The 16,295-nt window shown below is 30.0% G+C and overlaps 2 protein-coding genes across 2 annotated transcripts; both read right to left on the bottom strand.

The window, feature by feature from the left end:
* Positions 1-2,674: 2,674 nt before the first annotated feature.
* On the bottom strand, positions 2,675-3,636 carry LOC120085257 (protein NDR1-like). Its single transcript, XM_039041159.2, has one exon. It carries the CDS (start codon positions 3,465-3,467, stop codon positions 2,847-2,849), a length of 621 nt encoding a protein of 206 aa, XP_038897087.2. The 5' UTR covers positions 3,468-3,636; the 3' UTR covers positions 2,675-2,846.
* A 7,305-nt stretch (positions 3,637-10,941) lies between these two features.
* Positions 10,942-14,709, bottom strand: LOC120084657 (Transport protein particle (TRAPP) component). Its single transcript, XM_039040467.2, has 5 exons — positions 14,436-14,709; positions 14,096-14,193; positions 13,063-13,162; positions 12,034-12,216; positions 10,942-11,274 (listed from the first exon to the last, which is right to left on the bottom strand). Exons 1-5 carry the CDS (start codon positions 14,490-14,492, stop codon positions 11,152-11,154), a joined length of 561 nt encoding a protein of 186 aa, XP_038896395.1. The 5' UTR covers positions 14,493-14,709; the 3' UTR covers positions 10,942-11,151.
* Between the last annotated feature and the right edge of the window lie 1,586 nt (positions 14,710-16,295).

Here is a 16,295-nt window from a genome sequence, read left to right as displayed (position 1 = left end):
TGTAGCCAGCTCACCAACTCAATATGCCTACCATTTTAGGGATAAGATCGAGTGAGTAGCTAAGAACATAATCATACAAGATGGATTTCACTCATTCCCGACTTCAGGGTAAGTAGATGAGTGTTCCCTTAATTGGTGTCTCCGGGACTTGAACAAAGGGTCTTACCCTCCCACTGGCTTGAGTGGGTTTCTGTTTAATGGTTGGACCATAAACAGGTTGTTCATTATAGGAGCACTGGTACTCAAATATGTAAAGGTAGCCCAAGGGTAAAACGATAATTTGACGCAGTTGGTGTTACGAACACTCGTAAAGGACTGACTTGCTGTTATTGGTCTATATCCATGAACACAGAAATATATCTGTAGTGAGAAGAGTGCAACTGTGGGTCTTGTTGTGGGTCTTTAGTGGAGTGTACCCATAGATAACGAATATTGATTAATTTGATTAATGAGTTTAGGCAATTAATCTCACATCATTGGAGCTTCTGATCTGCAGGTTCATTAGATCCCTTTCCTAGCTTGTAAAGGGTATTGAGGTAATTTCTCATTAAATTGAATTTGAAATGTTCAAATTCATAATTGAGAATTTTTTAATGTATACTGATACATTTTAATATAAAGTTTAATTTTAGACTTTATTATTAATTTTGGATTTATTCAAAATTAATAAATGAGGGAACGAACTATTTGAAAGAAGTTCAAATATTAATTTAATGTGAATAAGATTCATATTAAAAACTACAGGTTAAACATAATATGCATTGAATGCACATTAAAACTAGATTCAAATGGGAAATTAAATTAAATATGTTATATTTAATTGGATAATTAATTAATTAATTAATTTTTGAATTTAATTAAATTGATTAAATCAAAACTATAGGTTAAAATAATGTACATTAGACGCATATTAAAGCTATAGATTATTGGGTTGGATGGGTATTTATTACCCATGTTTGTTAAGCCCATAAAAAAAACCTATAGTTATTAAAACCCCTTTTTTACCCACTCAAAACTCACATTTTTTATCCCTCAAAATTAACCCTAAAAATCAATATATTTTCATTTCTTTCTTTCTTCCCTCATCTTTGCCGTTTGGATCCATTTTTTTTTATCGTCAAACCTATGGGTTATTAAAACCCATTTTTTACCCACTCAAAACTCCCATTTTTTATTCTTCAAAACTAACCCTAAAAATCAATATATTTTCATTTCTTTCTCTCTTCCCTCATCTTTGCCATGCAGATCTGATTTTTTTTTTTTTTAATCGTCAAACCTTTGGATTCTATTTTCATTTCTCTTTCTCTTCCATCGTCTATATCGTTTGGATCCCCCAAATATACTATCCATATTATATAAAAATAAATTGTATGATATGTGAAATAATAAAATTAAGTTAGCAAGATTCAATATATATACATACAATATACCAATTAGTAATTGGGATAATTACCTTCAATATATATACATACAATATACAATATACTAATTAATTGAGCAGCAATATGAAATATATTTTGTTGGTATGTTTTATCGATTAAAGAGAATTAGAATTATTACAGTTTTTGAAAAGAATATATGAAAAATTATTATGTTCTACAAATTGAGGAAAAAAATTAAGATTGTCCAGTTTATGTCATAAATGATTTGAGAAAATATGTGTATATTTGAAAATTAATCAACAATAGCAATGCATAAAACTAAAAAATAAAAGAATGAAATAAAAAAAAAACAAACAGAAAAAAATAAAACTAATCTCATTTACAAAAAAACTGCATCCGATCCTCCAACTCAACTCAACTCTGCAAACAAACACAGACAATTTAACTCCTAGATAATATAACTCTCCATATAATAATTGCCAATTCAACTCTCTCCTTTTATCACATACCAAACACACCCTTAAATATGATTTAAATGATCATTTCATTAAATCATAAATTTTATTTAATTTAAACAAATTAACTCTCCACTTTAGGGAAGTTACAAGGGAAAAAAAACTTTCAAGCTCTCTCGATATGTTTAAAATGTCAAAAGGTTTGCAAGGTAAGATTTATTTCCTTGTATAATTATTTTTTTGGAAATTGCATGCTTAATCAATATTACCTTTTATTCCAATGCAAAATCGTTTTGATTTTAAATGTCAATTTAAAAAAAAAAAAAAACGAAATGACTCTGTGTTTTGGCTTCCGCTGTGCATTAAGGTTTTCATCCCTTCAAAATTATGATTTATAAATATAAAGTATCAAACACATTTCAACACAATTAATAAAGTATGTGTTTGGTTTAACTTTCAAGTGTTTAATTTTGAAAATAAATCATATTGGAAAAAATTGAAGCATTTGACAACCACTCAAAATAACTTTTGAAACACTTTCAATATGTATTTTAAACAGGTTTTTTTTTTTTTTATCAAAAGAGTGTAAATAAAAATGATTTTTCTAAATACACTTTCCTATTGTCAATTCAAACAGACTCTTATTTAGAATTCAATTTCTAAATCAAATACATATCTAAGAATATGAAAAAACAACTTTGTTTTCATTAAATCCCTTGTTTTCAAATTTCTATTTTCAAATTCTCCACCAAAAATGCACTTAGAAATCAATGTTCAAGAAAAAGAATAGAAATCAAATATAGGCCACAAAAGTAAAAATTTAGAGACTAAAAGTAATTTTTCAAGAAAATAATAATAATAATAATAATTTATCTACCTTCCACCGTCGGCCGTGAGTGGGCGGTGGAGAACACTTCCGACCAAAAACGCCGGCCAAAAATTCCATGAAATCAAACAAACCCCACTACAACAGCTTCAATTCAAATCCCAAAATTTCCTTTCCAAGGTTTCACAAAAATTTCCACAAAACAAAGACCCAAAAGCTCCAAATAACCCTCATCAGCGAGCCACTGGGCACGGCGGCGCCGGAGTTGAGCGTAATGCCACGTGGGTAGTCCTTTTCTCCCTGCCGGTTGACTTTGACCTCTGCCCCGAGTCTCAAATTCTCCCTCTTTGTCTTCCAGAACAAGATCTTGTACCTGACCGCCGTCGCGAAATCCAGCCGGACAACCACCGGTCCATTCCGGGAAACCGCCTTCCAATCCACTCCACGGGCCTCGACGGTCTCCTTCCTGAACGCCTTCTTATCGCGGCCTTGGTGAAATCCAGGCACGGTCAAGTTCCCCACCGGCCGCCGAGTTCCGTCCGGGGCTCCAACGAGCGTGAGGTTGAGAGAGATAGAGTCGTAGTAGACGGATTTATCTTTGTTCTGGTTTTTGAGACGCAGATCGAAGAGGAGGGTGGAATTTGAGGGGGAATTTAAGGATTGATTTAAGGCTGGAATGTAGAAAAATTCGATTGAACATTTGGGTTTGTGGGTTCGAAGGCTTAGCCATAAGAACAGAGCTGCAAAGCCGGTAGTTATGATGAACTTAAAGCAGCAGTGGCAGCACCAGCCGGATTCCGTCATGTTAGCCGGAGAAACAAGAAAAGGGTGGTTCCAGTGAGAAGAAAGAAGAAATGAGAAGTTGAGTTCAGAAAGGGTACAATAATGTTGGGGGTGGTAAAATAGAGATCAGAGGGGATGGGATGGGATGGGACCGACCATACAGTATCAAAACTAAGTGGAGGGAACCTTTGGTCTTTTTTTCCCTCTCCCAAAGTTCTAAATTGTAATAGAGATGTTTCAAATTATTTTATTAATATTATTATTATTATTATTTTTAGAAATCTATTAGAATTTTAAATAGGTGGAGTGGTAATTAGAAGGCTAAATTATTATTAAAAAAATACCTCTAAACTTTAGATTTTGTATAAAAAATATTTCTAACGTTTCAAAAGTTTCAAAAATACCCCTAAACTTTCAAAATATGATTAAAAAAAATATCTTTGTCGTTAATTTTAGATAGAAACCATTAAAGTTAAAAAAAAAATACCATTTCAGTTATATGAACAGAAACAGTTAATATCGTCTTACCTCTCTATTTTCCTTCTTTTTCTCCTTTCTCTTTTTCAATGCACTCTTACTTCCCTTTTTGTTAACTATTTGACGTTTGTTTATCTAAAATAAATAAAAATGCACATTTTAGTTAGGGTATATGAAGTATAATAATAAAAAAGATAATAGATACAACAACAAATGATTTTAAGACTTGCATATTTTAACAAAACTATACGATAGTAGTTGTGTGTGTTAATAGTCAAATATATTTTTTTTTATTTGACTATTTACGTTTTGGTATATTGTAAGAAGAGATTTTGATTTTGAAATTTTGTGGAATTTTATGTTTTCTTAAAATATTGGTTTTTATTTTGGTTGTGTGAGAAAATTGGTGTAAGCTAAGAATTGAAAAATTAAGAGAAATATAAAAGTATCTATATGAAAAATGAGGATATTTATATAATTTATTTTAAAATTGGTTCTTTTTGAGCTTAATAGAATTTCAAACAAATTGATCACCATATAAATAGGAGCATTTTTTTTTAACTTTTTGTTTTAATTTTTAAAGTTATTTTTCTCACGAGTAAACAACAGTTTCTGTTCAAAATACTAATGATGAAAGTATTTTTTAACTTTTATTAAGTTACGGGTATTTTTGAAACTTTTAAAAGATCCTTTTTAAAACAAAATTTTAATGATTTCTATCCAAGACTAACTGCAAAGATATTTTTTAATTCATTTTGAAAGTTTAGAGTTATTCTTTGAAACTTTTGAAACTTCAAGGGCATTTTTTACACAATGTGTAAATTTCAAGTGCATTGTTTATAATTTAGCCTAATTAGAATTATTTTGAGTATTTGGAACACTAAATTGAGTTATGAAGTTTGTAGTTAACATGTTAAAATTAGGAGTTCTGTGTTTGGGTTATGAAGTTGTAAAATAAAGTTTTTTTTCTTTAAAAATATGCAAAATAGAGAAAGAAGAGATGAATATGGAATTTATGGATAAATGTGTAAATTTTGATGTTGAAGTTGAGTGATTTAACACCAAATTTTTAAAGTTGGTAGACCAAACACCTCTGTGTTCAAATTTCAATTTTCGTTTTGGATTATGAACACACTATTTCAAATCTTAATTTCTATCCAATATTCTACATATTTTTAGACATTTATGTAATATCAAGTGTAATAGTGCAACTTTAAAAGAATATAAAGGATTTTAAAATAAAGAGCATACTTCTTGTAATTTACTCTATTTGTGTAACATACTTCAAAACACTAAAATGTTGAAGAAGAAAGCCTCAAACCTTCAATGTCCTATGATAGTTCCAATTTTTAAAAGTGTAAGTAGTATCTTGACAATATTAGTGTTGTTATACTTAATTTCTAAGCGTCAAAAGGTGTCTAATAAGTCAAATGATTGTGGTGCATCAATTTAAAATTTTGAAAAATCTATTAGATATTACATTGAAAATTTGAGACTTAACTAAATAAAATATAAAAATTTGAAGATCTATTTTAATCATAGTGGATAGAGTTTTAAAATCCTAACTTGTAATTTAATATATTTTTTAATGCAAGTAAATCAATGTAAGGCTTTGACTGTTGACCTTAAATTATGTTCACATTTGAAACTATATTTGAGTTAATTACATTGAACCATAAGATACTAAGATAGATGCTCTTTTGTTGTTGTTGTTGTTTTTTTTTTTTTTTTTTTTGTACATTTTTATAGTGGGACAAGATTTCCTTTTCTTCTCTTTATTCTTTTTATTGATCCATTTGATTGTTTTAGATGATTCTTTAAGTGTTAGATATTTTCTTGTTTATTTGGCTATCATGTTTGATTATGTATTTAAGGCTAGGACATTTTAATGATTGCAATTCGGAATAAATATTTTAGGGGTTATTTGAGACGTTGAGTTGAGATACGATGTCTACAGTTCATATGTCTGTAGAGTTCATATGTCTACGTTGAGGTGCAGAGTTATTTGGTTTGAGTTCATATATCTGTTTTTGGGTGAGAGTTGAGTTCATATGTCAATGATACCTAGTGCAGTTTTTTGAACTCTAAATGACTTGCTTTTATGATTACTATTTTTGTTTTGAAACTTTTTTATTTAATAATTTTACCCATCTTTGTTTGAATAAAATACGGATTGCAATTTCTTTCTTTAATTTTTAAATCTTTTCCTTCTTTCTTTCTTTCTTTAGATAATAAACAAAGCTCATTACATTCCTTGCAGAAATATGATTATATAAAATAAGAACCTAAAGAAAAATCAAAACTTTTGATTCCTATTTTCTCCATAAATTTCATTATCATATTCTTCTTTTTTTTCTCCTTGTTGTTGTTTTGTATTTTTACTCTGTCATGAATTATTTTAAATTGAATCACCCCCACAATCTTAGTAGTCAATTGTATGTCACCACATGTATTCAACAATTTTATTTTTAATTCCTCCAAATTTGGAGATCATCATAGAATTCACTAATTTTAGCTATAAAATGTTTTAAAAAATCTTCATTTTATGTTTTTTGTTGTTATATGTTTCATATTTTTCATCTAAATATTCTCATCACTCATTTGATATGTGTATCCAATTAAATAAAAATACATTTTATGAATTTTTATTTATAAATATTGCACTCAATGCAGACAAAATATATTATTTATATAATCAACAACCCTACAATATACTTTAACAGTCATCGGTTTGAAGTTGATCGGATGAAGGTGGTATTAGAGTTGGTCGTCGGGGGTCGTCGTCGGAGGTAGTTTTTGGAGTATGAAGTTGGTTGTGCGAAGGTGGTCATCGAAGTTGATCATCGAAGATGATTTTCATTGGAGTTTATAGTCAAAGGTGGTTGTTGGAGCCCGAAGTTGGTTGAATGAAGGTGGTATTAAAGTTAGTTGTTGGAGTTTATCATCAGAGGTGGTTGTCGAAGCTCCGAGTTGGTCGTCGGAGTTGTTCACTTGAAGGTGGTCATCGAAAGTGATTGTCATCAGAGTTTGTAGTCGATGTGATTTTTGGAGCTTACGAAGGTGGTTGTCAGAGTTGGTCATCAAAGTGTTGTTGTCAAAGCCTGAAATTGGTCGTCGAAGTTGATCACACAATGATGGTCGCTAGAGTTGAGTCACCGGAGTTGTCAATGGAGTTGGTTATCATAGCTCGATTGTCGAAGTTGGTCTCGCAAAGGTTGTCGGAGCCTAAAGTTGGTTGGCAGAGTTTGTCATTGAAGGTGGTTATCAGAGCCTAGAGTTGGTCACTGGAGTTACCTTTGGAGGTGACTGTTAGAGCTTAGAGTTAGTCATCGGAGTTGTTATCGAAGGTGTTGTTAGAGCCTAGAGTTAGTTCCTAAAGTGTGACAGCGATAGTATTCGTCAGCGACGATGGGTGGAGTCATTGAAAATATTGGTTAGTCATCAGAGTTGCTATTGGAGGTGGTTGTCGGAGATTGGAGTTAGTTCTCAGAGTGTGACAGTGATAGTCGCTGAAGTGGTCGATGGGTGAAATCATTAAAAACATTGGAAGAATGGAGAGTTGGTAAAATATATGAACTCAACTCTACCAACATTTAAAGTTGGTGGGCCAAATATTGAGTTGGTATATTATATCGACTTGACTCAACTTATATTGGTGAGCCAAACATCTTTTAGTAATTTTGTTGGTTGAAGTTTGTGTGATTTACTTTGCCTAGACAAAATTTTGTAATTTTATTTAAAATATTTTATTACTCTACTACTTTCCTAGATTTTAAGTTTAGAGTGAGCATAAATATAGTTATAAAGGTAAAAATAAAATCTTATTTATTTTCTTAACATTTGTGACTAATTCTTGTTCTTGGATGAGACTATTTTTTTAAGGTAGTAGTTATTTTATGGTTTGTGTTTTATTTAATTTTGAATCCACAATTACCATACTTATTTAAGTTCAAGATTTGTAGTTGATTTGAAATGATTTTCTAAATGTTTAATAACATTTTTTTCACTTGAAAAATACTAATACTTATAAAGTCATTCCAAACACACCATAAATTTAATGGAATGAAATTCAAAATTTTACAATTAAAAAAATTGATATGTTTCAAAAGTTGAAAATTTTTCAAAGTAACGTCACGATAATTGACATACACTTTTTTTTTCATGATACAAAAAAAATTGAGAAACTTTGAATAGTAACCTCAATTGAAAAAACAAGACAGAGATAACCATTTAATAATCAACCACCCAACATTGTTATAAAACAAAGTGAAAACCAATGTTTGAAAATCAGTTCCTAAAACATGTCCTGGCACCATATATTAAAATAATTGAAATAACCTTATTTTTCTCAAGTGTGTCTATATATATTATATTTATGGTGGGGCCAGGGAAAAAGGACAATAAGGAAGTGGTCAAAGAACAACCATTTGAAAAGCTTATTGACATCATGGTGGTGATGTCACTCACACAAGAAGTTTTGAATAAATTATACCAAATATCTCTAAATTTTATATTTTGTGTAAAAAATATCCTTAAATTTTTAAAAGTTTAAAAAATGTCCTTAAACTGTTAAAAACAATTCAAAAATATCTTTGTTATTAATTTTGGATGGAAATTGTTAGTATTTTGTTTCAAGAATACCTTTAAATTTGAAAGAAAGTTTAAAAAAATATCCTTATTGCCAGTACATGAACACAAACCGTTAATGCTCATTTCAAATATATTTATTTTAAAAGATGTATTAATGCTCTTAACATTGCAAACAAAAAAAAAAGGTTTAAAAATGCTACAACGATTGGTATATTGATTAGGATAGAAAAGTGCTAGGCCATAGAATATAATAAGGGAGAGAGAAAATGGAAGAGATGATGAAGTCTAGATAAACGGTATTTTGCAATGAGGTATTAACGATTTCCGTTTATATATAAACAGTAAGGATATTTTTGAAAATTTTAAAGTTCGAAAGTATTTTTGAAACTTCTAAAAATCCAAAAGTGTGTTTGAAATAAAACACTTACGATTTTCATCTAGAACTAACGGTAAGAATATTTTTGAACTATATTTTTAAAGTTTAAGGATATTTTTAAATTTTTAAAAGTTCATAATTATTTTGGACACAAAGTGCAAATATCAAAAGTATCTAGTATAATTTAACAAAAAAAAAAAGGTTAAATTTAGTTTTGAACTTTCAAGTTTGTATTAAGCTTTCAAAAGTGTAATGACTTTCAATTTTATGTTTAATAAATTTTTGATGAATTTAAATATTTAACAACAACTTGATCTATTAAATATAAATTTGAATATTATATTTAAGGGAATTTTAAATTTTAAATTTTAAATTTTGTATTTGATAGATGTGTGAATTCAAAAAAATTATGGACTAACCTCAATTATCAACGTGAATATAATTCAAGAAGTTTAGATTTATGTCTTGAATTAATACGTCAATATATCAAATCCTTTGATCCCGGTATAATCTCAAATGAAGAACATAACACAATCAATTTTCATGACTGTTGTAGCAAAATAAGTTTGATTGAGATGTTAATTGATTATAAGGAATTTGAAAATGTAACTCTCCCTTTTCATATCAAATGAACAAAACTTCATACTCCCACTTCAAAAGACTATAAATAACTATAAGATTCCTTTGCTTCAAAAGGCCAACAACCACCTTGATCAATTTGAGAATTTATATCTTTATAAAAACTTTACTTCATCTATCTCTAGAGTAAGCCCCACAACATTTCTCTCTTGGTTGCTGAAGCATCAATCTTTTCGTAATAATTTTAGCACCGTTTTATAACCATTTGATTTTTTATTTTTGTTTTTGAAGATTAAACCTATGATACTACTTTTACCTCCAAATTTCTTTTTTGTTATATACTTTTTACTAATTGTTTAAAAAACCAAGCCAAATTTTGAAAACTAAACAATAGCTTTTAAAAACTTATTTTTGCTTTTGAAATTTGACCAAGAATCCAACCATCATACTTAATAAAGATGCAATTCATTGTAAAAAATCGGAAGGAAATAGGCTTAATTTTCAAAAACAAAAAACCAAAAACAAAATGGTTACTAAACGAAGCATTTGTTTTTAGTTTTATGTTTTCGAAATTTATATTTGTTCTTTTTAACTTTTTTTTTTCTTTTAAGAAATACTTGGATCATAATATTTTTTTAAAAAAATATAAAATGAAGTGAAGAGATTCGAACTATTGACCGAATCACTAATACATACTATATGGCAGTTGATCTATATTCGTTTTGCCATTTATTTTACAACTTTTATTATCTATCTTAATTACGACAATTTTTTGTTTTTTTTTTTTCCTAATAAAAATCATATTAATTCATTCTTTTATTACATTTTAGTTTTGAATAAAATTAAAGTTTTCTATTTGATTTTGGTTTGAAATTATTAAATTATTTAATTTACTAAAATAAAATATTTTTATTAGAGAACCTATCCAAATGAACTTAGTTTATATTTTATTGGTTATTATTATGTCAATTAAAAACATTTTTATCATATTATTTAGTAATGCATTTAAATATGACATTGGTATTTTACCAATTCTCTTAATCCATATCCCAATTATTGATAATTTAAAATAAATCTCTAATGAAAAACAACTAACGAAGAAGAGAATAGAAGTTGGAAACTTACGCGGATGATCAAGTACTTTAATTGAGCTCTATATACTTCAAAGAAACAATTACAACTATTTATAAGCAAATAATAAACTACACACTAATGCATCAACCTTAAAATTTCTCTTAATCAATCCACTAAATCATTATACCACTATCCTCCAATTTAGGAGACGCTACCCTAAATAAAAACCATTAACTTCAATTAAAGAAAAACTAATTTAATTAATAACTTACAAAATAAGTTTACGCTCATTTTCAACATCATCTATGGGTTTCTAAATTTGATTCAATATAGCACCTAATAAAGAACATAAAAAAGAAGTAACATTTTAATTTCATATGGCTCCTAATAAACAAATTATAGAGGAATAACATTCCGATTTCGATTGATTTCATTCTAATTCCTAATAAGTAAACAAAAGCAAGAGTATATATAATAAAACTTTGATTAACATGTTAGACAGTTGAAGGAATTAGAAATGTAACTATCTTTTTTGGACCAAATGAACAGAGCAACAAAAAAACAGAAGCAAATGACATGAAACTAAAAGAGTAATTTTGGTGGGAGAATTTATTCATCGTCTTTGTAAGGGTACTCTTCAGGGACTTGCTTCAGCAATTTTACTTGTAATTCGAAGCTGTCATCTCCTCTCAGCATGTCGCGTAGCCATGTTACTTCTGTTTTCATTGACACCTGATCCAAACACCATATCACAAATCAGAAAAATAAACAAAATTCATACCTCCAAAATTTATAAACTTCAGGAAAAAGTGTGGTTAAAGTGTATGCGGCGTCCCTAAACTTTTAGGTTTATGTCTATCTAATCTTTAAATTAAAAATATGTTGAATAGGCTATAAACTTAAAATTTTTTGTCCAACGGGTCCTTTAGGATTCAAAGACAGAGTTTGTACAACCTATTGAACAAATCCCGTTCAAGTAAGGTCGTCATCTAATGGGTCATTGTACTTACTAATAGGCCCTTTGAACTTTCAAATTTTATATTTCATGTCCATAGATCTCTAAAATTTCGACAAGGTATCGAATATATTCTTTAACCTATATTGAATACATCTCTAAAAAAATAAAATCTAGAATAGTCACAATAATGACTAAGAAGTACAAATACTTTAGTTTGGCTAGCGTGTCCATCTTTGATACAAGTCCAATAGTTTGACACATATTGGACACTTGTAAGCACAATGTATGGGTTTGACACTAATTGTACAAAGTCAATATAGGTCCAACATTGGTTAGAAATGTATCAAATATACTTAAATAAATTTTGCTGCAAAATGCATAGACTTATTTTCTAAGCATATAAATGTATAGACTTACAAAAACGATATATGTTAATAAACGCAAACTTACAGTGTCCATGTCTGTACGATAATAAGCTTCTCAGGATGATTAAAGCACGATTAAAATATATATATATATGCGAGAAAACTCACCATCTCAAGCGCTCCTCGTATTACTCCACTTAAGATGTTGCAGTAATGGAGACCTTGGCAAGTATCAGGAAGCTCAACAAAGTCCACTAATGGATTGTCCTCCAGAACAATGCTGCAGCATGTGCCTTCAGCATCCCAGTTGGTCACCGTTGCATTTACTCCCAAAAACATTTTTAAACCAACCTATTAAAAATGGAAAATAAGTTAAGATCCCCATACTTCAAAAGGCCTCGAACTTTCATTTCCCAGAGTATATTGTAGGCCAAAATACCAGATAAATCCAAAAGCCTAACTCAGGGGCACCACTACTATCTAACAACCTCTTGACGGTCCCCCAACAAAAACTTCTATTTTTGTCTGTTATTACAAAGGACCACACTCATAGGTAAAATGCATCCAACGTCACAAATGCTACTTTTCTTGAAGAAGATCACTTGAGAGATCATCAATCTTGTGATAAGTTAGTATTGTGTCAAAGTTTCCATAGAAGTTACAGAAAATCAACAAGCGAGCTCACATTGACGGGAAGGTTTGGCACCTCGATGTCGGCTCTTATTACAAAGGACCACACTCATAGGTAAAATGCATCCAACGTCAAACATTGTTATCAAAGTCTCGTAAATAAGAGAATCCTGCTCCATAATTAAGCCGTGACCATGAAATCCAATGGTATAAAAAATTTAAATGGACATGAATAGAACCACTCTAACTAACTGCAAAAAGCCTATTGCATCAGAATTTATACATTTTACTTGAAACTTCGGAAGCTACACCTCAATTGCAGGTCCAAATTTCAGATAGTGCCAACTGCCAAAAGTAGCAGTGTCAAGGCAAACCAAAAGGCTTGGAGGATAGGACTCAACCTAACAAGACCATGGTAGAGTCTTCCTCAACCGGATGGGGTTTAGATACTAATATGAATATGTGACAATCAAGTTGTGATTGGGAGATGACAGGGAACGCTACAATAGCCTCATGATGGTTTCAGGAAGAATTTAATGCTTTGGCATATGTATAACTACAACCTACCTTTGCAATCACATCAGCTGTCTCTTTGAAGTCTACACATCTAGAGATATTAGATTTTGCTAGGAACTCATCAATCAGCCTGATTCCAATATTATAACCCCTGAAAAAGAATTGACGAAACAGTCAGATCAATGGAACTCGTCAATCAGCCTGACTCCAATATTATAGGGTTTTTAAATTTTTTTTTTTTTTTTTTTTTTTTTTGGGGGGGGGGGGGGGTGTTTAAGAACATCAGGTAGTATACATTCAAAAAGGCGAAACCGAACACCCAAAGGGTTGGGGGATGAGAAAGCCCCCACCCAAATAACTACTTACAAATAGCTTGCAATCCAAAAGAACCAAGGAAATAGGAATATTGCAAAAGAATTTACTATAGCTATGACACCACCAAGAAGTATTTAACTGAAAACCGTCCCCAAAAAATTCAAGAGAAGAAGACTTATCTTCGAAAATCCTCCTATTCCTTTGCATCCCCAAGCTCCACATAAGAGCTCTTATCACAAGGGCATTAAGATTAAGCATAAAATCATTTTTAGTATTTTATCAATGAGCATAGGAAGCATTGAAAAACATAATATGCCTAGTATTTACCCGTCGTCCACACTATTTCTTTTCAATGAAAATCCAACTTTCATGCAGAAGATGAAAGAACCAAATAGGAGAATATAATTCTCATGCATACCCGGACGACAGCTTTCGGTCTACGACATTTTGTTAGTAAGAAACTTGAAGGATTTTATCCTAGTCAAGCGGCCACTATAAAATTTGAACCAATGTCCCGAAGTTCCTTCGTTTTTTTACATGCCGCAACACAACTAGGTCAATCTATAGTGGTTCTCGTGCCAAAAATTCAAGCACATTTCATAACAACGAGAAGAAGTAAGCTTCTGCAAGACTATTATGAAGGGATGTAAATGCAAAACTGAACAGCTAATTCAGACATGAAGACGTAAGTCATCTCTGGACAAAGCAGAATTCTAGGTTATGAAAAAGAAAAGTGGATCAAAAAGCACGAGAAGTGGAGTAAAATTACATCTGATCGAGCTGTTTGTTAACCTCCTCAACCTCCTCCAGATCTGTAAGCAATTGACGGACAGTCGCTCCATATGTCAACGTAAACAGCTCCGCGTTCTATACCAATTCAACTTTAGCTTCTTATCAATGGAAGATGACCCAATAACAGAAATGAAATAAAAAAACCTAAAAAAGGTACTTTTTCATCGATTACCATTAAACACAAATCTTGATCACGAACGAACTTACCCTACATCTGATCAAATTTCCCCCACTTCCCTCAATTTCCTTAAAATTCCTCAGAAACTAAACAGCAGAAACAATAACATAACAGAGAGACTAGTAGCTGAGAAGCTTACCACTCGCTCAACACTAGCAAAGATTGCATCACCAGATCGAGGACCAGCGGGAGGCATGATGGATCTGAATTCTCAACTGAGCAAAAAGGAAAGTTTCCGTAGACGCTGTGGTGGTTGCCGCTACATAAGTGAAGAAATTCAGAGTTAGTATTGTCGCTTGTGTAGATTGTGGGCTGAATGACCCAAACCGGCGTCGTAACTATCGTAACTCAAGAGTAAAATTTCGGGGCTTGTGGAGATAAAAAATTGGGAATTTCATTACTGTATTTACAGTGAATGAATTTGACCCAAGCAAGTGAATATAATTTTAGAGCTTACCAGAAAAATAGCAAAATTTAAAGTTTTATTTAGAAAAATATCAAAAAGGTTTCAAAATACTAAAAATAGCACAACGATTTTAAATAAAAAAAATATAAATTGGTAAATGACCAAACTATCCAAAAACTAATCAATTAAATACAAATAGACAATACTTCAAAAACAACTCAAAATCTACCAATACACCCTATCTCAACCAAAAATTAAAATACAAATAGAATAGTCAAAATGTTTCTAAAATCTTAGAAACAGTTTGAAAATCTAAGAACTCAGCAATATTGGTCTTACTGATGTTATAGCTACAAACTTGCTACAAATGGGAAATATGAAAAGAGAAATAAAAGATGGGATAAGAGGGAAGGAGAGTTGAATTATGAATTTTTTTTTAAAGATTTATTTTTAGATATGTAGGGAAGAAAGTGCTTAATTTTTTTTTTTCACAAAAATTATAAATATATTGAAACTTTGTAAATAAGGTTTTTTTTTTTTTTTTTTTTTTTTTTTTTTTTTAAATGAAACAATATAAAACGTCAAAATAACAAATAGGTATATAAATAGTACTAATTTACACACAAAAAATTAATATAATAATAAAATGTATAAACAAATAATAAAAAAAAAGATAAAACAAAATCTTATAACAAAAGATACATTCTAATAGATATTGTTGGAGAAAAATTAGGAGAATCTATAATTTAAATCTGCAAACGAAAAATGAAGATTAAAATCGCATAACTTCATATTATATGTGTAAATGTAAAATAGTTAATCTCATGACTTCATGTTACAATTACAATGTATATTAGTTAATTTTCAGAACCCATCGAGGGCAACTGGAAGTACGTTTAACTTTATATTAGTGTCTAACTTTGATTTTCTCCGATGAACAAGATTTCATCTTCTTCGACTAGAAAATAAAAAAAGCTAATTATAATAATGAAACAAAAGAAGATTAAATCGTCATACAAGAACAAATGAAGAGAAAAAGAGGAAAATTGTCGATGGAAATAGGAAAAGAGAAGTCTAATAAGTTGTAAAGCCATAGCAAAAACAATAGTTTGTGAAAAAAATGAAAACCTAAATCGATAAAAATTTTGTGTGAATAACAAAAATGATGGATATTTTTTTACGATAGTGATGGATATTTTTTTTCCAAATCGTTAAAATAATATAAAATAATTTAAACCTTCAAGGATATGAGAAACATCTAGCTAATTTATTAAGAATACGTATAAAATTTGGTAGAAAAATTTGGATATTTAATTAAAGTGAGATTAATTCAAAAAGTGGTTAAATAAAATCTAAATTAATAATAAAATATGTAGATTATGTTAATTGGAAAAATTAGGAGGGTAGTTAAAATCAGCAATTACTCCGTATACAAAACTCGACAATTCTTACTCCGTATACAAAACTCGACAATTCTATATTTACCATGTATTTGCAGTTTCATCAATAACAACTACGAACCAAACAAGGGTAAATCAGGTATTTAGAAATTTTTGTTCATATACATATTATATGAGTTGCCATAAATCTTAT

Source organism: Benincasa hispida, chromosome 9, assembly GCF_027475165.1.
Source record: "Benincasa hispida cultivar pf3 chromosome 9, pf3_genome.v1.1, whole genome shotgun sequence".
In the NCBI taxonomy this organism is placed as follows: Eukaryota; Viridiplantae; Streptophyta; class Magnoliopsida; order Cucurbitales; family Cucurbitaceae; genus Benincasa; species Benincasa hispida.
The sequence above is the reverse complement of the archived record's forward strand: the minus strand, read 5'-3'. Positions and strand labels throughout refer to the sequence as shown.

What these genes read in the sequence shown, in the direction of transcription:
- LOC120084657 (XM_039040467.2), bottom strand. Translation starts at nt 14,492, where the DNA reads ATGCCTCCCGCTGGTCCTCGATCTGGTGATGCAATCTTTGCTAGTGTT. An exon ending in CAGCTGATGTGATTGCAAAG is followed by an intron (nt 12,217 to 13,062) that starts GTAGGTTGTAGT and finishes CATTTTTAATAG; the next exon opens with GTTGGTTTAAAAATGTTTTT. An exon ending in TACGAGGAGCGCTTGAGATG is followed by an intron (nt 11,275 to 12,033) that starts GTGAGTTTTCTC and finishes TGTTTGGATCAG; the next exon opens with GTGTCAATGAAAACAGAAGT.
- LOC120085257 (XM_039041159.2), bottom strand. Translation starts at nt 3,467, where the DNA reads ATGACGGAATCCGGCTGGTGCTGCCACTGCTGCTTTAAGTTCATCATA.